The sequence below is a fragment of the Colletotrichum spaethianum genome (assembly GCF_022836535.1).
Source record: "Colletotrichum spaethianum MAFF 239500 DNA, contig19, whole genome shotgun sequence".
Lineage (NCBI taxonomy): Eukaryota > Fungi > Ascomycota > Sordariomycetes > Glomerellales > Glomerellaceae > Colletotrichum > Colletotrichum spaethianum.
Genome location: NW_026054789.1, coordinates 481711 through 505072, shown reverse-complemented (window position 1 = coordinate 505072; position 23362 = coordinate 481711). Strand labels below are relative to the sequence as shown.

Below are 23362 nucleotides of genomic sequence, written 5' to 3'. Positions count from 1 at the left end.
TTGTACTTCCAGAAATTCATCAGAATGGTAAAGGCAGTGTTTCCTTCTCTGAATATTGTCGGAAAGCCTCATATCGGGCTCACAATATGAAGTATGAGCACGGCATGATATCAGGACAGGTCAAAGAACTCTTTACTATTCATCTATGCTCATTTGTTCAATATCCTTGATATACGAAATCTTCTTTGCCTAGCTGGGTTATAGTTTGAGACTCATAATGAGGAGTTGGCCTACATTGCAGTATCAAAATCACGGGCGATATTGCCTCGAACACAAAGCCTTCCATGAAATATTGCCGCTCATGCCTTGCTTGACGTTCTCCCGTTCTTGACTCGTCACCGGTGTCTTCATCTGTTTTTTTTCTCGTTCTTTTCTAGCGAAAGCCGTTGCTCTGGCTCTGATAGTTCTCAAGGTGCTCTTTCCTTATTGTTTCCTCTCTTTTTCTCTTCTCATGTTCCCACTCCCACCATTTGGGCCTTTCTGCTTCTCGGCTTCCCATCACCGCGTACTGCCACAGGCCTCTTGAGGAGCCAACTCACTTGAGTAGCTTTTTTTCTTCTGATCTTCTTGTTTCTTTTCAGCATTTTTTGGTAAGTTAATCTGCTACTTCTTGTTCCAGACATAGTTTCTTCTGAAGACCTAGACTGCCAAGCCCCCCGAAGCAATAACTTTTCCACTTACCCCCAAACCCCTCGATGATCCGACTGACCTTTCATCAGACAGGCTGACAAGCTGCAGCCTGCGTGACACTCGAGGTTCAACGCCCACTCTATCGCCATTCTCACCATACAACATGGCGGCCGAATTATGGGCGATATGGACGACGAGACGCTCCGACTGGTCCTCGAGCTTCAGCAAGACGACCTCCGAGAACTTCAGCAGATAGGCAACGTCGAACCAAGCGATGATCAGCTAGCTTTGAACTTATACCGGGAGGAACTGGTATCTCTCGCAACGGTCATCTCAGACCGAGCTGTGTCGCGCCGTATCATTGAGGAGGAGGCCGGGGAGGCTGAAGATGAAGAGCCTGCCGGCGAAGCAGTTGTACCTATCGACGAATCAGTTTTACCTGTAGACGGAGCAGTCACGCAGGCGTGCCAGCCTGCGATAATAGCCGAATGCGTGATTTGCCTAGACTTACACGATCCGCGCGAACTATACGAAAGTCATGGTTGTCAGCACATGTACTGCTCCAATTGTCTCCGCGATCTCTTTGAGAGATCCATCAACGATGAGGCTCTGTTCCCTCCTCGATGCTGTGGCCACAACATCCCCATCGACGACATGTCCGATAACACCTTCTTTGACCAGTTCGAAAAGACCTTCCGCGCCAAGCTGGTCGAGTACTCGACGGTGGATCGAACCTACTGCCACATTCTCACCTGCGCTGCATTTATCCCGCCCGCTACTATTCATGGAGATATTGGCATTTGTCCCGAGTGCCAGGCCAGAGTCTGCGCTCTATGCAAGGGCCTTGAGCACCAGGACCATGCTTGCACCAAGGATCCTGCTACGCAAGAGGTTCTCCAGCTGGCCACCGAGAATAACTGGAAGCGATGCCCGTCTTGCCAAGCTGTTGTTGAATTGGGTGTCGGCTGCTACCATATCAGTAAGTCTCTCTATAAATTTCTATCGCAAATATAACATTACGCTCATCAACATCGCCTTGTATCAGCCTGCCGCTGCAAGGATCAATTCTGTTATCTCTGCCTTGCAAAGTGGAAGAGTTGTGAGTGCCCTGCTTGGAATGAAGCCCGACTCATCAACCCCGGCGAGGGAAGAGTTGCCAGAGACGCGCAAGCCCACAACATCGCCCCAGAGCAGCGTCCGGTGGCCGTGCAGCTCAACCGGTGCAACCATCTCTTTTGGAGAAGCATCGACCTTGACGGCAACACCGCGGACCAGAGCGTGTGTGGCACTTGCAGGGAGGAGATGCCTCTCTTCATCTACCAGTGCGACGGGTGCTTGATCATGGCTTGTCGCCGGTGCCGGTACAACCGTTTCCGCTAAAGAGATGGGAAAGCCGAATCGATGAGCAAGGAAATGTGAAGGAGAGGCCGACTGTTTATGTCCAAGGCGGTTCACAGCATACTGGGGATACATCAGATAAAACATGATTGATGTTTTCTATCACTGAGCATATTGCGTGACTGTGATGATGCGAGGCGTGCTCTCGCGGGAGAAAGGTGGGATGAGCCTTCGGCAACAACACTTTAGCTAGCGGGTCAGAAGCCGTTGTCTCTCTATCGATTAGTTTCACCATCTCACTGCTCGATAGGTAGAAAATGGGTTGTCAGAACCATAGAGAAAGAAGCACTCTGGTCGTTTCAGCTTCATCCAGCCAAGAGCATCAGCGCCGAGGTCGAAATTACACTTTTCGTATACTGACATCGAGACACCAGATTTTTTGTGAAGCAGAAAGAGCCACGGGCGACAGGCTTCCTTTTCCATCATGACTTCCCATACTTTGGGGGCAGAACGGCGATCAGTCATTCCTTCCCATCAGATGACAATCCACCCTCTGATCAGCGCCATAGTTTCCTGCAAGATTCCTCCAAGTACTATTCTCCTCTCTCCGTCCACACGTCTCTCGATGAAGTTGCTTCCCAGCCCACCATACCTTTCTGTCGGCATCAGTCATTGCGTTCATGCAAAGCCGTCACAACTGAGCCCAAAATTCGGTACGTTGATCAAATAGGACGCTTCTTCTGCAATTTGAAATGAATTTGATGGGAAACGCGGGTGAAAAATGCAACCGTTATGTTTACTTCTGTTAAGTCAAAATCAAAAGATCCTGACCTCCTCGATCCAGACACACTTCAATCCAAGAATCTTACACCCATCGGAGCAGCATTGACACGCCAGACTCCGGCATCATGTCTCTCTCATTCTTCAGTGGCATGGATGCCGAGACACGGCAACTATTCTTGAAGCTGCAGCAAGAGGATGTTCGTGAAGTCCACACCGACAGGACTGGCGGAGAGAATACAAGAACCCTCTCGGATTCCCAGCTGGCCTTTCAACTTTACGAATCAGAGCTGAAATCAATTTCTACTTACTTCTCGGATCACACCACGACCAGGCGTCATGGCCAAAGACGTTCCATTGGGGTTGCGAGTGTTGGCCATCCTGTCGACCAAGAGCTTGCTGTGACGCCGGGCCTGAACAATAAGCGGAAGTTCCAGGAGATGGACGACATCAGAATTTCAATTGAAGATTTAGAGATCCCTCCATTCGAACTTCGGAGCGAGTCACAGAGTGTCAACAATAGGGTAGTTATCGACTTGACCGCCCAAGACTCACCTTCCCCTTCGGGCGTATCTCAGCCGGACGTATCCTGGGGTTTTGAAGAACTTCAAGAAGACGAACACGTTTGTGTGGCATGCCTTGTCGGTTTGGCAGAGGCCGATACTTTCCACGCTCTCTGCGACCATAAATATTGCCATGGCTGTCTAGGCGAGCTCTTTGAAGCCTCTCTTACCAGTGAATATCAGTTCCCTCCCAAATGCTGCGGAGACCCTATCCCCATAGACTTGGATCAGGATGGTATTCCCGCAGATCTCATGAACAAGGTCAAAGACAAGGTGATTGAGCTCTCCACTCCGAACAGAACCTACTGTCGTCTGTCACTTTGCTCAACCTTTATACCCAAGGAGAGCATCAAGGATGACGTTGCGACTTGCCCTTCCTGCATGACGACAACCTGTACTATATGCAAGGGCGCTGAGCACGCGGACTACGCATGCGAAGAGGATGAAGCCACTCAGGAAGTTCTCAAGCTGGCCGAGAAGAACTCCTGGAAGAGATGTCCTACATGCCGTGCGCTGGTGGAACGAAACGAGGGATGCCTCCACATGAGTAAGTCCCCAATCTCCTTCAGACCACATCATGTTCACTTATAGTCCCCTTGTAGCCTGTCGTTGCGGAGCCCAGTTCTGCTATCGGTGTGGAGTTGAGTGGGCAGACTCACACGTCTGTCCCTGATGCGGGATACGAAGCCAGACACTTAGCTGGCGATGAGGGCGGGGTTGCAATATAAGTATGACACTTATCTACCTACATCGGTGGGTACAGCTGAGCCAGAGAGTGCGAGTTGGATGCACCACGAAAGACTCATTGAGCTGAGGGGAAGGGCTTCCGGAGATTGCGGGAGGCTAAGACGGCGCCCAACCGAATATGCTAGCGGTATGAGATGCAAGCACTGAAGATGGGCTATATAGACCAGATGGGTCGTATCTCAAGCGGAAAGTATAGATAGAGGACTTATTAGAATGACGCGCATTTCAAGAATACACTGGGCTGCGTGCTTCTGCGATTTAGGGCCAGTATGATGCACGAATGTTTCGGCCCACAGGCCGACGATTCCTGCTGGTTTCCATGGGAGAGCACTTTCCTCTACCTACAGCTACAGGTGATAAAGTCAATCATGATTCAAAATTAAAATCCAGCCTGTATTGATCCAAGTACGAGTGGCACCCAGCATAAGAAGAAACATGCAAGAAGCAAAAGAAGATGCGGCCAGTGTGGATTGAACACACGACCTTCAGATTAAGTGATTGAAGTTGACTTCAGTCTGACGCTCTCCCAACTGAGCTATGTCCGCCGCATTTGATTGATGACAGAGCGTCTCCACCAACGCTCTATATTGCACAGTCTGAAGGCCCCACGTCTTTGACTGGAGAATCCGCTCAAGACAACCCACCAACGCCGAGCTCACCAGCACTGTTGCTGTGTGTCTCACCACGGGTCTGAGCATGTCAGTTTGAAATATTCAACACAAAGTATCTCCCCCGTGCTACGTCGTTGTTTTGCAGGCTATTGGTGGACCTGCATCCTCTACACCCACCTTTGAGACTTCAAAGAACTGTGAAAGGCTGCAGTGTTGAGAATCCTCTCACCTCAGCGTCTCATTGCTTCAAGTAATCCGCTTGCATTTATAATGCTGTTGTTTTTAGTCGTCTCTTGTCTTGCATATATTAACCACTGATTTGGCATATATATATATATATATGTCTAATCACGCACTCGCACCACCTTGTGCCGGAACCGCCGCCGCAATCAAGACAACCACCCGGCATACGCGTCCAGCTCCTCTCTCCTCGCGCCCTCCATCTCTCCCCTCACGCTCAGCAGCCGCACCCGGCCGCCCTTCTCCTTGCTCCAGGCCTCCAGGAACTCCTCGACCCTCTGCCTGGTCGCGTCGTCGTCCCGCATCACTAGCGCAAGCGCGTCGAAACCGCCGGCACCGGGCACCACGCCGCCCAACACGCCCTCGACCTTGCCCAGGGCATCCAGCAGCTCGGTCTGCGACGCGGGCTCGATCGGCACGCCGCTGCCCTCGCCCATGTCGCGGATCAGCTTCCTCACGTCCCCGACCGCCGCCCCGACGCTTTCGAGCTCGCCGTCCTTGAGCACCTTGGCGAGGCCCTCGTTCTTGGCCTGCAGCGCGTCCCACAGCGCCTTGGACGCCTCAGGGTGGTTCTTCCTCCACTCCAGAACCTTCTTGACCATGCCCACCGTCTGGCTGCCGCAGTCCACGTCGCACATCCGCAAGCACACCCCCTCGGGCAGGCTCACCCCCGTCTTGTCCACCTCGACGTCCCACGCAAGGACCTCGTCGACCTTGCGCACCAGCGCGTCCGCGAAGCCCGGCGCCCCGGGGGCCGCGAGGTCCGAGAGCAGGGACGGCGAGAAGCGGCGGTACTTGCAGCTCCCGAACACGGCGGCGGCGACATCGAAGCCGGAGCCGACCTTGCCCTGCGCGGCGCAGTGCGCGGCCTGCGCGAGGTTGTGCAGCGTGTGCTTGCCGGCCTCCGAGGTGAGGTCGAAGAGCACGGGCGGGAGGTGGTGCGTCAGCAGGGCGGCGGTGAGGGAGGTGACGAGCGCGGCGGAGGACCCGAGGCCCGTCTTGTGCGCCTCGCCGATGGTGTGGGGGTACCGCGCGAAGCGGGAGCCCTTGCCGGCGGCGGTGGCGGCGGTGGCGGCGGCGCCGGTGGGCAGCGAGTAGTAGTCGTTGTCGGCGAGGATGATGAGGCGGGTCGAGGTGAGGGAGTGGTTAGGGCGCTGCTTGTTGATGCGGGCGATGTAGGTGAGGGCGTAGCTGAGGGTTGTCTCGACAAAGGGGTTGGGGCTGATCTTGGAGCCGCTGTGAGGGGTTTGTGAGTGAGTGAGCCACTCGGTGAGCGGTGTGACAGGACGGGAAAGGGTAAGGTGTGAGCGAGACAGGTACAAAATGTCGATCACGAGTGAAGATCACCGATTGCGTCTCCATGGAGGAAACTACATGATGGAATAGACTGCGATTGCTCGCGTCCAAAGACAGTGATGGTTTCTTTGCGCGATATCGCAGGGAATCCCCTCATCAACCCACCGAAAGCCCCGCCGCCGCATCCACGGCGTCGACATCTCACATCACACCGCATCGGGAACAGAAACAGAAACGGAAACAAGAAACTTACACCTGCAGCTGCGTGACGGTGATGCCGCCGTCCTCGGGCGCGAGATGGAACCCGTAGCGCCACACAGCGTCGACGAACTGCGGGCTCTCGACGACGATCTCGGTGAGGTGCACGCCGGGCATGGTGTGGATCTCGGCGGCCACGACGTTGATGCGGGCGCTGAGCCCGAAGACAAGGCCCGTGTAGGCCCGGTCCAGCACGAGGTAGCCGCCCGCGAGGAGCACCTTGCCAGGCGCCGAGACGGCCGTCGTGGTGGGGTTCGAGGTCGACGAGGCTGTCATCTTGGTTGGGGCTTTGCGCTTCCTTTTTTGCCTTTTTCCCTACCCGCGTTTCTCTGCGGGGTTCCTTTTCCCTTTTTCTTTGTTTCCTTTTCTTGTGGGCTTGCGTTGGGGTATTCACCGTCTGGCGGGCTACACGGTTAAGATTCCTCACCAATTCAAACCGAGACCTTGTGGAGCTTGGTGTCCCGAGAAAGATTCAATGTACTCTTATGAGTATGTACCGGTAGGCGAGGTGCAGTGAGGGGTGGTTGTGATGACGCAGTCGTGATGAAAGTGAGGCAAGCTAGTTGAAAGTTTGATATGCGAATGCGCATCGTGGGAGGGGAGATGAGGGACAGTGCAGTGTTCACCGTCTGATATCAATACGCACTGTATTAACACTGTGAGATCCACTGGCTTCGTCTGGGCAGCAAGTCTCGATATCACCAACTCGGCCTTGCTTGCTTCGGCAGCTCAGGGTCGCGCAGGCGAGTCGATTGCAAGTCACCAGCCTCGATCAAAGTCATCACAGAGCACGATGAGAAGTGTTTTGAACAGTCAACAAATCTTTTTTGTTGGATGCTGCCGATAATATACATACAGCAGGATCACATGTCCTCATGACATGTCGTCGTAAACCGACCCCCAGATATCCCTTTCCCATCCCGTTTCATGATCCTCTATGCTGCATCGCGCTTCTATCCGGCGCCCTCTTTTTTATATGCTGGAGTGGGGTTTGTGTCTATAGTTTGGGCCATTGGCCGTCATCGCTCGCTTTCCGATAAAAAAGCCCCTGGGCAGGGTGCTCAGTCGCCTTGACCCCTTTTGCTTCCTTTCAACGCCATGCCGCCCGGATTATCGGCAAACGAAATTTCAACTTGCAAATCAAACACCAATACCCAACAATGACAATGACAATGACAATAGGAAAATTGCTTCCGGCGCACTGCCGTAAATCAAACTGGCCGCCCATCCTTGGCCAGACACCCCAGACCCTCAGTCCACCGACTTCAAAACACAACGGGGTATCAAGCAACACGGTAGATGAGGGCAATTACAAAGGAAATATGGTAACTCGGAAGGAACACGCAGAGCGACGGCTCGATGCGCGTTTCGATCGATTGACAAACAGGCGGGGCGAAATGGTAACAGGAAGCTTAGTTTTGAGCAACAGCTTCCTCACCACCGCCGCCGCCCAGGAGCTCCAGCACCTTGTTGACAACGGCGCTAGGGTAGCCACGGCAAAGCATCTCGCCAACAACACCCTTGGCCTTCTCACGCTCCTCGACAGCGAGGTATGCGCGGGTCATGGCCTCGTATGTGCTGGGCTCACGCTTCTCGTGGCCAACGGAGTCGTAGATGGCTTGCGCCTTCTCGATCTTCTTCTCCGCAGCCCAGCCGTGGATCAAAGTATTGGCAATGTACGGCGTCATCTCAACGCCCCGACGGCGCATCTGCACAAGGATAGCCTCGGTATCGGCGACCTTGTGGTTGGCTACCATGGCCTCGAAGAGGGCCTGGAACAGGCTGGCGTTGGCGGTGACAGATCGGTCGGACATGACAGAGTCAAACACCTTGCGGGCTCCCTCCATGTCATGAAGGTTGCAGCCACGAGCGTGAATGAGAGCAGCAAAGTGGACGGCTTCGGGCTTCTGGCCAGAGGTGCGGATAGCTTCTAAAACCTTCTCGGCAGCGGCCATGTCGATCGGCTCGAGAGTGGCGTGGGTGTCGACGAGAAGCTTGTAGGTGTGTGCAGTAGGGGCAATGCCCTTGGACTTCATGCGCTCGTAGTAGGCAAGCACCTTGGACTTGTCGCGCTTGGTGGTCAGGAAGAACTGCATCATGCTGTTGTAGGGAGCGGGGCGAGCCTTGTAATTGGGCATGGCCTCCATCTCGTCAAACAGCTCCTCGGCAAACTTCTCGTCGCTCACTCGGCAGAGAGCGTTAACAATGGTGCCATAGGTAACAGACGTAGGCTTGATACCCAGAGCACGCATCTCCGCGAAGTAGAACAGACAGTCGTCGATGCGGCGGGCCTTGCCTAGCTTGCCAATCAGGGCATTGTACAAGAAGGAGCTGGGTTCGACACCCTCGGCCTTGGCCCGGTGGAAAATCTTGACAGCCTCAGAAGCCTCGTCGAACGTCTTGGCAGACTCCTTGAGGGTGGTGATGTACAGACCGAAGGTGTTGGCGGAAGGAGCAGCGCCCATCGCAAGAAGCTCCTGGTGGTACTGCTCAGCCATCTGGCGGTAACCCATGGTGAGGCAGGCGCCAACCATGGCATCCAGGATGGAAGACCAGCCGTAGCGGACAACAGCGTACTGGGGAAGGAGAGGAACATCTGTGCGGGCCATGGCGAGGATGTCATTGCACAGCTCCATCTTGCCATCACGAGAGGCGGCAGAAATCAGCTTGGCGTAGGTGATGTAGCGGGGATGCCGACCAGCACGGCGCATATTGCGGAAGCGAGCGAGAGCATCGTGAAGCTTGGGACCTTTGCGGCCGTGAGAGCCCTCAAGCTCATCAGAAATGAGCGAGGAGCCCTTGAAGTCGGTGTTATGTGCGTACGGGTCGAAGGAGTCCTCAAAGCTCGAGACAGTGGCAGTGGTGAAGGGAGAGGCGGACATGGCTTGCTGGGAAGCCATTTCCCGAGGGTCAACAATGCCACGGCTGCTCATGAACTGGTGGACAAAGTCGGCACCCTCCTCGATTTCATCCACGCTGTCAGGGTTGGCAGCCCGGATTCTTTGGAACATGAGTTCCGACTCAGCCAAACCCTCAGCGACTTGACCAGAGCCAATCATGGCAATGGCGTACATGGCAGTCGGCTCGATGAGCGCAGGAGTGACCGGCGTCTCAGGAGCGCAAAGAACATGCCAGTAGCGAGCGGCCGAGGCCACATCACCTTGACGGACGCTCAAAGCGAGCAGTGCCATCGCGGGGGTAGCGATCTTGTGGAAGTTGACGGGGAGGTTGGCAAAAGCCGCGACAGCGGTGTGCATGTCGCCGAGGTCGGCAGCACGGGCTGCGAGGTTACCCATGGGGCCTGCTCTGTTCTCGGCTTCGACAACCTGGGCCCACCGAAGGGCCTCGTTGAAGATACCACGGTCGGTAAAGGCCTTAACCATGCCAGAGCTGACAATGGCGTCCTTGATGTCACCAGCGCGAACTCCGTACTCCTTGATGATCTTCTCGTAAAACTTCATGGCGCCGTCAACCTTGTCGGAGATGATGTAGGCGTGGATGACAGAAGCGTACACCTCGGCGTCCAATCGGTCGTGAAGAGTAGGCTCGCCATTGTCGTTGGCGACAGCGAGTTCCTTGTACTCGTTGTAGCACTCGACAGCGCTGACGAGGTCGCCAGAAGTCGCAAAGGCAGTGATCATGCTGGGGAACATGGCAGCGAAGGGAGTGACACGGTTCAACTCCATGTGCTCGTACAGACGAAGCATGTCAGTGACGCGTCCGGCCTGAGCGCAAGCAGAGATGAGCTGATGGTAGGACTCGGCCGAGTAAGCCGCCCGCTGAGTGAGAACCGACTTCTCAAACATGTCCATCGCGAGGTCGAGTCTGTCATCTTCAGAGAGAATGGCATTCTCGAGCTCGTGGGATGCGAACATGAACTTGCCAGGCTCATCCATGCCACCGAATCGTACGAGCTTCTCCTGGAGACTCTTCTTCAAAGAAGCGACCTCCAGGGAGCGGGCAGCAAGAAGACCGACAAGGATGTTGTAAGTGTCACTGTCCGGGACGATCTTGCGGCGAAGCATATCGGCGTACACATCCAAAGCCTTGGTGACGATCTCATTCTTGGCAGTCGGCAGGTGGATCGCGGCCATCAACAAAGCGTTGTAGGCGCTGGCGATGGGTTGCACGCCGGCGACAAGCATGGCCTCGAACACAGCCGGGATCTCGGCATAGCGACCATCTTCAGATAGCTTGTGAAGGTGGTCGGCGTAAACCTGGGACTGAGGGTCGAAAGGGGGGGTAGCAGTTCGGGCTACGCTGAGGGGAGACCGCGATCTGTCAATGGCTGGAGACTGGTACGAGCGGGCTGCTGAGCCGCCATGAGAGATTGATCGAATGGAATGCTCAGAGGCCTCTTCCAAAGCTTCCAGGCGATTCCTGAATTCAATCTCCTTCTCTAGAGCAGCGTCGATCTGTGCCAGTGCGGCCTGGGCCTCTGGAGGGATGGCCGATGGCGTCTCTCCATCTTGTGCAGCGGCGTGCTCTTCGGCCTCGTAGGTCTTGGCCTCGCCATCGCCAACGAGAATGGAAGCGGGCGTGGGCTTCCACTCAATCTGTCGCTGGAACTGGAACTGAGTCCATTCCTTCTCGAGCTCCTCCTCCGAGGCCTGCTGGCTCTGCAGCGCCTCGAAATAGGCGTCTAAGCTTCCATGTTTAAGCTTCTCGTCAAGCTTCTCGTGGTGGTGCTGGGGGAGGCCCGCGCTTGTCCGCTCAGCGGTGTGGAAAGCGGACTGAAGCTGTAGAGACTGGAGGCGACCGAAGCGGTTGGTGTTCCGGCGCGCGAACGAAGGCCGGTTCTGGGTGTTGAGGATGGGATGTGTGGCAGCTACGACGGACTGGGCGTAGCCGTGGGTGAAAGATTTCGCGAATCCTTGACGGATGAAATTCTGGTAGAGGGAGGAGTAGATAGTGGGCATTTAGAAGACGCGGCGGAGGGGGGAGTTCTAGATCACACGATTGTCAGTCGGTGTTGTTCCTGAGCCTTGAGAATTGCTACACAATGGATGATCGACAAAATTTGCGCCGTGCTTCCGTCCGGGTTCAGACGACAAACACAAGTGACTGCGCGGTTGGGGATGTTTCGCCACGGCAAAAAGTCGGGCGAGAGGGGAAACGGCGTCCGGGCCAGGGGCTGCGCTGGGATGGCTGGCGAGTGACAAACTTACATAGGGAAATATGAAGGGTCCGTTGCAGGTTCATTTGACAGCACCGTAGCCGTCAAATAAACGCGCGATCTGATTAAAAGAGGGTGTATTATTGGGGGATTGGAAAGCGAGAAAAAGGAAGGGAGAGAAAATGAGTGAGGGTGACGGGGGCCTCAGGTAGAAGTATTAGTCTGAGATGCCGGTAGAATTTCTCGTGCGGCCAGAAAAATAAATTGCAGGGTATCGGCGGTAGGGAGGTGGGAATGATACTGGCAGTGGAAGTGGGAGAGAGGGAGGGCGGGCGGAAGCGGTTTGAGATCGGACGGAGTCGATGAGGCGTACAGCCGAGATCCCTCCTTTTTGCTGCTGTTACCTACTATGACCGACTGTACCTTTTTTTGGTCGCGCACCTTTGGCAGTTCCAGGTTACGGGCTACGGATCGTCCACGGACCACGGCTCTTACGCGGTGCGGGTATCTCGAGTCTCACTCGGTCTCTCACTGCTGTCTGACGGGTCCTCTGGAAGGAATGGAGAATGGAACAAAAGGGGGCCCAGCTACGTACGGGCACGCTAGACAAGGGACAGGAGGACACCAAGCATCAGGAGTGGCAGGGCCAAGGGGGGGAGAATCAGGGCGAAGGCGAGGGACTCTTTTTCCTCTGAGTCCTTCTCAGAGAGACTTAGGAGACAAGACCTTGCGGGACTTGGAGTGACACCTGAGTGACATGGCCCAGCAAAAACGGAGCAAAAGGCGCAAAACTGGGGAAGACTTTTTCGCGTGGATTCGGAGCTGTTGCATTGAAGGCTCGATGCTGTCCACTCACCACACGCGCTGGTAGGAGCGATGCGGGTACGTGACGGCCAAGGGTGGATTCGGGAACTTTAATTGCTAACGCCGTTTGGTCCAGTTTGCTATTGCCTCGCGGGTGGATTCGTGGTGTTCGAATACACCGTACCTCTGGAGTACTGATGTAGGAATGACTCAGGCAGCAAGCACCGACCAGCGTCGGCGGTCCATGAGTGTGTGGGCTCTGAGTGGCTCGCGGCACTCTCTAGCCTCGTTTGCTGTGGCTCACTCCCTGGTCATGTTTGGTATCCAAAAAAGCAATGCTCGATTAGAATGGATCGTGACTCCTTGTCCGTTGCAGGTACAGTACAGAACACATGTCGAGGGTGACTTTGAGGCGTATGTACGTGTCTAGCGGGGAGAGACAGGTGGCCTTAGTGCCTTGCAATCCCGATTTCTGCCTACTTCTGTTATCAGATTGCGCCTCACAAGGTGGCAGGTGACGACGTCGAGGACGAGTCCGGATGAATTGACTTCAAAGTCGGGGCGGGTCACCACTTGCGCTCCGAGGGCCGAATATGCGTGTCATCAACTACTGCTGCCTTTGCTCGCAGACGAGAAACTTGTATCTCGTCAGGAAGAACCTCTGTGGTTGAGAAGTAAACGTACATGTACCTGTACTTCTCGCAGCACCATCGAACACAGTTACTTACAAGTCACTGTCCACCACCCTCGGCCTTTACGCTGGCTCCCGTTGCGAGATGACGACTCCGTCTGCCGCCTAAGGATGCGAGACTGATCATCGTTGCAGCAGCTGCAGGGCTGGTGCAGGCTTAGCTGCGCTGCAGCAAGTGCTGGAACGTCAAACATCAAGAAAAAACACGGGGAAATTTGGGGGGCATCCAAGGGGCCGCCCGGCTTCCCAAGGGGCCTCCCAGGGCGCGGTGGCTCACGAGTCCAGACATTTGCCAAATCAGGACGATGACTCCTCGATGTCTGAACGTGTGGCCCCCTGCCAGCGAGAAGAAACCGGCACCATTGCACTGGATTGCATGGAGCGGGTTCAAGGCTGGAGACGTCTTGCCAGAATGGGTCCGTGTCTCCAGTGTTTCCCTCGAGCTGCCCAATCGACGTATGCCGGACGGCTGCTCCTCCCTTGTCAGCCAGAAGTCGAAGGTCGTGGACGCGAATAGACGGGCACCGGGCTGTGACCAATCAGAGGCGTGGTAATGCTGGGAGAAGCCGGAAGGCGCGGGACAGTCGGGGGGACCCATATCCAAACCCACCTGGAGAGCCACTTCCAGGAAGGAGGGAAGGACCAAGGGGGTCATGGAGTCTTGGGGCCAGGATCCCGTCCTGTCGGGAAGCTGCCTCCAGCCCCGCCTTTCAATTCGGTTTCCACCCTTCTCCCACCAGTGGCTGCACTTGCTGTCCTTTACTCCCTGCTCCGGTACTTCCCCGCCGGTAGCGTCTGCTAGCAGTGCTCATTGGTGATTCACCATCACGATCTCATCAGAGCACGCAAAATTTTCACCACCAGAGCGGTAGGCCCTGACAGCTGAACGGGTCTCACGCTCAGCCTTCGCCTTTGCCCTGGGCCGTCGAGTTCTGGCAAAGACCAACGTCGCCGAGATTGCTCGTGGTAAGGCTGCCCAGCTTAGATCATCGCTGACCCCCTCGGCAATTGATGAGACATCCCAGCCACTTTTCCCATGAGGATTAACATGGATCGTCACCAGCAACAACAACAACAACACAGAATACGAACAGAAAAAGGAACAAAGCGGCAGCATCCAATTTCAATCTTCGACCAAAATCCCAAATCACGTCCTGCACCCCCCTGTCGCTCTCCTATCTGAAGACCCAACTCTCTCCCATGCCCTTGGGCCTGTCTCTCGTCATCCCTTGCATCCGCGGACGAATGGCGGCACGCCCAAGATGACAGTGTAATCTGCTCTGCCCCTCCAACGGACCCTGGGCTCAGGTCGTCAGGGACTTGGGGCCACTGACCGCAATTCCTGATGGTTCAGCATAAGGGACGGAGATGGCGATGAGATCTTCATTGCCAACTGTCTCGTTGACTGTCAACAGGCCAGGTTAGGACAGGGTCGGCATAACGGTCGGTGAAGCTGCTATGTCGTTGCCGCCGGGGGGGTCATGCTCTAACAGACGCGACGCGCTGAGACAAACACACACGAGCTCCTGGAGCCTCCTCCACAATGTCCCGGCGACATGTGCCTGGTGCTTGGAAGTTTAGCCGATCGCCCGGTGGACCGTAGCCCAGTAGCACCCAAATTTCCCGCAATTCGTGGAGGGTTATCATCACACATTTTCAGATCACGAGGGCATCCTCCACGAAAAAGAGCCGCCTCCGATTCTGCGGCACGGCGCAGTGCCACCGTCTCACAGATCCCAAAACAGGATCTCGGCGAGGCACCACCTTTTTGCCAAACATGGATGTCCATGGGACAGACGATGCGCGTTTCGACATGCACCTCCCGAGTGTGCGGGTACTTCGCAACGTGCAACCCGTCAGTGGCCAGTCAGGTTCGGAGGAACGGGATTCAGATTGAGCCGGCTTACCTCCGCCTCTGACCGGACGGTTGGAGACTTATCCCCGTGCTCTTATCTCTCTCTTTCCCCCGTTTGCCGACCGCCGACGGCTCTATGCCGCTACATGCTGCGCTGGCCCTAGTCACCCTGGGAGCCTTGAAGATCTGCTTGCCGTCATGTCAATCCCGACCAGGGGGAGAGGGTTCCCAGCTTATTCAGCCCGATGATGCAACCTGCTGCCCGTTCGGGAATTTCCCCTCCGCCTGTCACCGAGATGCTTCGGCTCGGAGCCTCGGTGTGGATTGTGGAGGATCGACGTTCGTACCCAGTTGACTCCAGCCTCGACCTCAAGCTTTCCACACGTGGGGCGCAGCTTACATAGGTAGTGTACAGCCGCAAGTGCGTGCAGTGCAGGAGCAAGCATCAGGGAAGACGTCCTGCGCATCATTGCGCAGCATTGCAATGTCGTCAACTGAACACACATTCGCTTCTTATGTACCAATGCGGACATGCCCAGCGGCTCCGAAGTGGGGTATCGGGGCACGTCGGACAAAGGGCGGTTCACACGTAGCGTACCGGTATGTGAGATGCCGCAGAGCTAAAAATTCACCGGAAGGTTCTGGGCTGGCGAAGGCTGGAAATCACCGACGCATTCGGAAAGCTGTCTGTCACGTTTTCGGCCAAAAGGAAGTAGATGCTTGATAATCTTGTTTGATTCTTATTGGTTTCTTCTTGGGGCTTGGAGTCTAGCCACCCCTCCCTTCTTACTATCTTCTCCCGTTCGCGCTTGGCGATGCAGCTTCTTGCTTGCAGCCTCTTCGGGTACCTAGTGGTATCGTTGCCATATCTTCTCAAAACAAAACAGTAATCTTTTCGAAAACAGTGCGAACGACTGTCGTCGTCGCTGTGATTCCCTCGCCCTAAAACGCCGTCGCTTGCTAAAAATAAAAATAAAAATTCCCAGTATTCCAAGGTATCATAGTACCATGCTTCGCTCATATGCTTTTGTTTTCCAAAGCCTCTCCATGCAATTTTCGTGATCCAGCACCAGCCTGGGTGATCCAATTGCAGACGGTCCATTAAGTCCAGCTCTCATTAGGGTAATAGCGGTCGGTTGTAGTTGATTGGTTGACAAAAAGAAGAATGGCAGAGAGTAATGGGCCGTTTAGCTGCTGTAGGAGCTGCGCATGGTGGAGATGGAGGCGCTGGACATGACTGGCTGGATGGCGAAGAGCGGGCGGGCAGGGTACTCGGCGGAGTCGAAGTCGGCGATGCCAATGCGGCTGGCGACTGCTTGTTCCTTGAGCATGGCGATTCTGGGAGCAATGTTAGTGCGAGTCCTTTGAGAAGCTGTGTGTTTTGAGAGGAGACTTACTCATCGGCGCTGATGCCGGCGATGTCGAGGTTGCATTTCTGGAAGTTGAAGGGGGCGGAGATCTCCATGCCCCTCTTGGCCTCCTTCCTGCTGCGGCGGATCATCTTGTTCAAGAAGACCTTGAAGCCGTCGTTGGAGTGCATGGCCGAGTCGTTCTGCATTGTGGCGGTTGTGGTGTGGTTGGTTGAGGAGAGAGAAGTGGTGCCCGAGATGGTGGAGAGTTGGCGATGTTATATCGGACGATGTTGTTTATTTGTTTGTTGTGTTTTGCCAGCACCGCGGTCATACACAGGGATGGATATGTTGATCCGAAGGGATGGGTGTCTGTGGTTTCTTTGACTGAAGATCTCGGCTATCGATGGGAAGGGGAGAGACAAGCTCTTGATATATCCCCCAATTGTCTCGTCGAAAGGCCGTGCGTGAGAGTGTGCAAAGTGAGGCGGCTCCCTGGTCTGCTTGTCCTTTGCTTTTTCTTCCAGCTCTTTGGTTGTCGGGTCTACCTCCCTGCTCTCGAGTGTCCTTGCGGCTCAGCCCTGAAGGAATCAAGTGATGGTGGTGGTGGTGGTAGTGGATATGGGAGTGAGATATTGGGGATTTTGATTAGATCGGGTGGATGGATGTCTGATTTGATTGTTGGAGATTGCTGTTCCGAAAAAGAAAGGTGATGGGAGGACGTGGGAATGACCAAACTCATATATCCCGTTCCCAGATCGGTGGACGCAAGCGTAGGCAGGGCGTAGAATGGTGGTGTGCAGTAAAAAAGCCAAGCCTTGGGTTTCTTGAAGACGTGCGTATGAGGACCGGGGGTGGGGGGTATGTCCCCGGCCATCGATTGCACGCCCCCTACCCTTGGGCTTCATCCCAAAAGCGTTTTGGGGAGACTGCGAAGAGAGTGAGGGAGCGAAAGCGTACGCCGTCGGGGAGGGCGTGGAGGGTGCGAGAGGGCGTGTTGTGGGTGGCCCAAGGGAGACAGATGGGGGTGGGGTGAGTTGGGACTGCTGCTTAGAAACACACTTTACAACGTACGCATGCCATCGCAAGTGTAGGAGGGAAGGAAAAAAAGGTGTGTATGTGTAATGGAGGCCACCGCAAAAGAAGAAAGGAGCGTCCGTCCGTCGGGCGGCGGGCGCCACGGACTGGGAAACAAGGTTGGGTAGGGGGGCGTGAGGTGTGAGGAAACAGAGTTCGGAGTAGAGATGGCGTTGACGGCGTGGGGGGAGGCGTGTGGTCAACGTAACGGACGTAGAGGCGAGGAGGGAACGAACGAGTCGATCAAAGGGCTTTCTTTCGGGGGTGTGAGTTCTAAATGCGTTTCCTTCTACCTCGTTTGCAACAGAGACATTCTATTTTGGGTCGATCGGCCAGCAGCGAGTGGTTTGAGGTGGAGCGAAGCGACTGACTGAGGTGAGTAAGAGAGCGTGGCATTGGCAGTGGCAGTGGCTGACTGTACCATGGTACGCGGCATGCATGGACGGTCGGGCAGTAAGCTTTTGTCATGCCAGCTGCAACGAGGGCGACGAAAACGAAAGAGACAGGGAGAAGAAAGGGCTGTTGGTAATCTGCTTCTGTCCGCGCCATCAAAGTTTCGACTCCGTGTTTGGATCGAGAAGCTGCTGGATCGGGGACGTCGGGAGCTTGACGAATCAGACGCAGCGGGCGGACAGGGGTTGCTGCGTGGCATGACATGGGTTCGGTTGGGTTTTTGGGTCGCTTTGGGTTTGCTGTAGAAGGGCAGGGCAGGGCAGGGCAGGGGGAGGTGTGCCCGCCGTCCGTCGTCGCCGGTGCCGAAAGGCAGCCTCTGGTTGGCATGCCTGGCTGCGAGACTTCGGATCGACGAGTGCCTGGGCAAAGACAGAGCGAGAGAAAGAGAGAAGCAGCAGCAGAAGGCTCGCCGGCGCCGTACAGAGAGAGCTTCTGAAACTCGGCGCCGCGGAGCACGCTCGCGTGAGGTATGCTGTTTCATGATAATGGGTGGGTGGTAGACGCAGCACCTGCAGTCTGGCGAGTTCCAAAATGGGCCGTCCAGACGCGCGCACAACGTCCGCCGAAGCCCTATATGCTTTGGGGCTGGATCTTACGTGCGGACTGGACTCGGGCGTGCCGCAGCGCAGCGCAGCGCAACGCGCGCGCAGGCAGCACTGCGGTACCGCACTGTCGGTGATGCCATTTACACGCATGCACGCACGCACGCACAGCAGAGACGTTGGAGACAGACAGAGAGAGGCAGCTGCTTGGGCATACGGACACGAGGGGGGGGGGGGCTTCTAATGCGTCATACCGATGACCGCGCGTGCCGTTGTTGCTGCCAAAAACGGCCGGGTCGTGGTTTGACATCTTTGCAGTCGATGACAACACGCACGCAGGTTCCTTCTTTCCTCCCTCCTCCAGCGTGTGTCCGCGGGTCCGCCGCCGCCGCCGCCGGCGCCCGGGGCCAGCAAATGAGACAGGTCACCGTGTACGTGCTGCATAGTAGTGTATCTTGGATTGGAGATTGCAGAGACATGGCCGGCCGCTGTGTTTTTCGGCACCACCGTGCGTAGTTTACCTTCCTCCCCCTTGATGCGTGATGCGTGAAGATCTCAGCTGCAAGGGACTGGCGTGATCGCTGACCCCTGGACGATGCGCGGCCTGGTTATTTTTTGCTGCGCCGTCCGCGCGCGTTTTCGCCCCCCTTCTCCGCCCGCGCCCTGGTCGAACCCAGACGGCCGGAGTCGAGGGTTGCCGGTGGGTCCGCGGCCGGCGGTGGGGCGGTGGGGGCGGGGGGGAGCGCAGCGAATTGCAGCCCCAACAAGCGTGCAGCGAATAGAGACCGGGGTCTCCTCTGTAAGGCACGCACGGCGGGCTGAGTCGAGCCGTATCAGAGCTGTAGAAATCTTGCTCTATATGGAAGGCGTAAGACGCCTGGGAAAAGAGGCGGCGACGGACGCCGTAGAAGGCCGAGAAAGAAACAGAGAAAGAAACAGAGAGAGAGAGAGAGAGAGAGAGAGAGAGATGCCGTACCTGCTGGGTCAGGGTTGCGGAGGTTGTCGCCGGAGGTTTTCCCCACGATCTACTATAATCAAGCGCCAGCGGGGCGCGCGGGTCGCACTCGAAGTCGTCGCTATCGGCATCGCGATCGTCAAGGTTGCGAGGCCGTCACGTTCGGGGCATGATGGGTGGGAGTGGCAGCACGCACGGCAACGACGGTGGCGTCGCACAAAACCTGCAATGCTGTGCTCTGTAGACTTTGACCGCCAAAACACCAGATCGCGCGCATCGAAGCAAACCCGCAGAGCGTCAGCCCAGCAATGCCTTTTCCCCCTGCTCGACTCTCCGAGTGCATTTCCAGCTCATCCGGCGTCGTGTCGACGGCGTGGCATCTAGCCCTGCCCGAAGCCGGCCCCCGTCAGAGTCACTTTTGGGGGGGGGGGGGGAGTTTCTTCAGCAGAGTTGGGTTGGCATATATCTCTCTTCCCAAGAGGCTAAGCTAAAGCAGGCCGAGGGACTGGCCGCATTCCGCAGCAGCAACAGCAGGAATGCGAGAGAAGAACCCCTGCGACGATGGTCAAACAACCCTTGGCATTCCTCGACTTGACACTCACTCACCGCAGGACCCTTGGCTTCAGGCGCTGTTTATGGGCCGTCGTGCATTCCAAGGCAACCTCCGCCATCCACCACCATCCTCATCATCGCCATCGTGATCATGCGCGCCTTGGCCATTTTATTTATTTTAATTTTTATTTATTTAAAACAGCACTGGTTGAAGACGGGTGTGGTGCGGTGCGGTGCGGTGCAGGAGTATAGTCTCGCAGCCACACCTCCCAGTGCCAAGTCGCACACGGCAGAACTGTTTCGGTTTGCACCCTGTTAGACCGGGGGGACAAGCATCTCGAGCCAAGACCCGGCGTCTGCGCCTGCTCAACGCGGCAGGATGCCTAACGAGGTGACTTGGCTGACTGGCTGACTGACTAATCGAGAGAAGCGGCGGGAAGCCAAGCTCGACTAGGCCGGTCAAGGTTTGTCGCATTTGGACATGTTTGAGAGGGCTTGGCCTGGCAGCGTCAGCCTCATACTGGAGGGCACGAGGGTTTAGACGGCTCGAGGGATCAAGGTTGGGGTTTGATGGAGTGGCAGATCCTCATCTTAGCTGTGCAGGACAGGTGAGGACACGGCTTGCTTTTTGCAGATTCGGTTTAAGCCCGCCTATACGAGGCGATGCCAACATGTACGGATATAGAAGAAGGAAGCGGGGAGAGGGGAGATGGAGAGGAGAAGAGAGGTGCAGCAGCTGGGGGGGAGGGGGTCGCAAACACCCGGTCACGCATCTCGCTGGACCCAAGCTGGCGGGACCGTGAAGACCGGTGAGGTGGTGACGATAAACGACGACAACGATAATGATGATGATGATGATGATCCAGTGATGGGTCGCACTAGTGATTTGGAACCAGATGCTTGTCGTACCTGCATCTGCCAAGGCGCCCTGCTGCAGAGTCGCTGATTGCGTCCCCAAACAGGAACCCAAGATCTCGTCAGGCACCCTCCATAATGGGCGATCATCGCGGGAAAGGATCGCGATGCCTGTCACGGTCGCCCTTTTGCAGTAGCGTGCCTGGCCTAGCTGATGCCAGTACCATGGTATGGTGATTGCGACCTATTAGTGAGTGATAGTACCTAGTATAGGTTGTCTGTAGTGGCTGTTTAGCCATGATTGCTTGTTTGGCGGTGGGCCGCTCGCACATACGCCCCCCCCCCCCCCCCCCCCCCCCCCCCCTTCCCACCCCAATCTCAAGCCAATTTAAACCCAGCAGATGAACTCGATCCAATAGCTCCGAAGGCGTGTGAAGCGCAACGACAGGGCCTGTCAATTCAGCCCGCCCAGGACACACACAGCACCTATCTACACTATAGTTGCCTATTGGCACCCGTCCCCACCCCCCGGCGGCCAGTCGACCAATGGGCAGCGTCAGGGCAACGCAGAAGCCTACCAGCTGGATGTCACCCCCGGGGGGAGCCAGGGGGCGGCAGGCAGATCGTCGACGCCGTGTCCGACAGCCTCGAGGGGAGGTTGAAGAAGGAAAGTGAGCAGCGCTTGGGGCCGTCTCATTGGACCGGACGCGATGGCTCGCGGTAGAGGCTTAGGGCGTCACGGAAGCACGGCTTTCCATCGACGGACGGGTCCACCGCGAGCTGTTACGGCCGATGGAGTGGGCTTGGGGGGGGGGGGGGGCGTCTGCAATTTCCAGTCTGTCAAGCCGCACTAGTGAAAGATAGAGAGAGAAAGGGAGTGTGTGTGTGTGTGTGTGTACCTAGATCGGTGAGGAAGCTAGCGCGCAGTTGAGCTGGCTTACATAAGGCGCCGCACACAAAGTCCGAAGAGCTGCGGATGTACGGTCCTCGAGGCCATCACCACATCACTGCGAGGCACGCCGGAGGAATGAGAGGCTCTGGGGGTGGAGGCCCGCGCTACGACAACATGAGGGACCAGAGGCGCGGCGCTTGTCACAGCAAGTGTGCCTGTGCTAGTGGCCCTCCCTCCTCCTCAACCTAACCTTAGGTAAGGCTCCACCAAGAGGCGGACCCACCCTTCCCGCCCAGTCCGCCAGAAGCACAGGCCCCAAGCACACGTCCATCTCCAGACTTGGCTACTGTAGCCTGTCTCCTCATTCCACTTCACCCTCCCCCCAAATCGCCGGACCCGGCTGTCGCTCTGTAGCGGCCTGCCTTGGTGTGCTGCGGGATTGGGCAAAGGTCGTGCACCGAGGGGTACAGCGGGTCTTCGTTGTCCCGATGCATCCAAACCTCGACGGGAGGCAGATCGAGAACATCGCTCATACGGACGCACGAAGCACGCCACGCTCACGATGATGGCTTCTCTCTCCCCTCTCTCGCCCGTGGCTTGACGATGGCTGACCACGGCAGTTCTCCTGGCCCCCTCGATGCCGCCGCGAGCCTACCAGGAAACCTGTCGGCTTTGCTCGTTCGGCAGTTGCATCGTACCCTCCACGACGTGCACCAACCCATCACGACCTTCCGTTTGCGGAAGTTTTCGAGACTCCAACGTCGAGGCGAAGCTGCGTGCGCAACGGAAACAGGCGTGCGAGTCCTTACAGCCGCCCCTTCTTCGCCCGTACGACAAGAATCTCCCCGAGATACCCCCAGAGTGCCTTGCCATCCACCCTCCCAGCGGCCGACAGCGTCATTCAACCGCTGGGCGGATGCCCTCCCTCTCTCTCTATTCCATTTGCATCGACGGTTTGTGGCGTGAGCAAAGTCGTTGTTCCTCTCTGAAACGGGACCGCTTTGCGGCAAATACTGTTCCGCAGCGAGCCTTTGCTCATTATCAGAAACCCCCTCCAATGACAGCCGTAGACCTGCCGTTTTGCTCTTCTTCGCCACGCGGCCAGACAAATGTACGCCCGTAAAACGTGGCTCCGGTAATGTTCCTGACGGAAATACCCTTACTCGCCCTAGAAACAATGTCGTTTTTTCCGCGATGGGGCCGAATGGGCGGCACTCACCGTAAAAGTCCCCGACATGCTCTGCTGCAGAAAAGTGTCTCGCACGGATCACAGGAGGGGGGGGGGGGGGCAGCTTCCAATCCTTTCAACCTCTCCCGCGTCCTTCTATCGAGACATCCACATTGACACGTTTCTAGACAATGGACTGGGACAGCGATGCTACTGTTTTCGTGCGTACGACCACGCAGCGTCTGTTGCCCCCTCCTGCGCATTTGAGTGTCGGCGTGTGCTGGTTCCTGGTTTCCGAGGAATGCCTCCTGAAAGCTTGTTCGCGAGCCTTTCGTGGCTTTCTGCATTCCAGCCCCCTCAGGTTTCAAGGGTCTTGCATGCCCATTTGGATGCCTCGCCCGCAGCCTGCAGCCTGTTGCTGCCTTGTATGCGCCCATGCTGTCGCCGGTCTTCCCCGTCTCGTGAATTCTCCGCCGCCGGCTTTGACTTTTTGCCGTTCATCTCATGGGAGTGTCGGTAGCCGTCGCGAAAACGAGACGACGTCTTGCGGGCGAGCTTAATTCGGTTTCTGGTTTCTTGGGCGCGTGAAC

The 23362-nt window shown here is 56.3% G+C and overlaps 5 protein-coding genes and 1 non-coding gene across 6 annotated transcripts; 2 read left to right on the top strand and 4 right to left on the bottom strand.

The window, feature by feature from the left end:
* Positions 1-816: 816 nt before the first annotated feature.
* Positions 817-2010, top strand: ColSpa_07561 (ATP-dependent RNA helicase DEAH12, chloroplastic; the record flags this gene model as incomplete). The annotated part of the gene is made up of 2 exons (XM_049273773.1): positions 817-1609; positions 1676-2010. The coding sequence occupies 2 exons, from the start codon at positions 817-819 to the stop codon at positions 2008-2010; spliced, it is 1128 nt and encodes a 375-aa protein (XP_049129730.1).
* Positions 2011-2876: 866 nt separating this feature from the next.
* Positions 2877-3984, top strand: ColSpa_07560 (ATP-dependent RNA helicase DEAH11, chloroplastic; the record flags this gene model as incomplete). Its single annotated transcript, XM_049273772.1, has 2 exons — positions 2877-3858; positions 3881-3984. 2 exons carry the CDS (start codon positions 2877-2879, stop codon positions 3982-3984), a joined length of 1086 nt encoding a protein of 361 aa, XP_049129729.1.
* A 529-nt stretch (positions 3985-4513) lies between these two features.
* On the bottom strand, positions 4514-4603 carry ColSpa_tRNA_198. Its single transcript is given in 2 exon segments — positions 4514-4549; positions 4567-4603. It is a non-coding gene; the product is annotated as a tRNA-Phe (tRNA).
* Positions 4604-5058: 455 nt separating this feature from the next.
* On the bottom strand, positions 5059-6739 carry ColSpa_07559 (phosphomevalonate kinase; the record flags this gene model as incomplete). Its single annotated transcript, XM_049273771.1, has 2 exons — positions 5059-6145; positions 6459-6739. 2 exons carry the CDS (start codon positions 6737-6739, stop codon positions 5059-5061), a joined length of 1368 nt encoding a protein of 455 aa, XP_049129728.1.
* A 1136-nt stretch (positions 6740-7875) lies between these two features.
* ColSpa_07558 (pentatricopeptide repeat-containing protein 5, mitochondrial) lies at positions 7876-11382 on the bottom strand (the record flags this gene model as incomplete). Its single annotated transcript, XM_049273770.1, has 1 exon — positions 7876-11382. The coding sequence occupies one exon, from the start codon at positions 11380-11382 to the stop codon at positions 7876-7878; it is 3507 nt and encodes a 1168-aa protein (XP_049129727.1).
* A 4734-nt stretch (positions 11383-16116) lies between these two features.
* Positions 16117-16487, bottom strand: ColSpa_07557 (uncharacterized protein; the record flags this gene model as incomplete). Its single annotated transcript, XM_049273769.1, has 2 exons — positions 16117-16267; positions 16327-16487. 2 exons carry the CDS (start codon positions 16485-16487, stop codon positions 16117-16119), a joined length of 312 nt encoding a protein of 103 aa, XP_049129726.1.
* Between the last annotated feature and the right edge of the window lie 6875 nt (positions 16488-23362).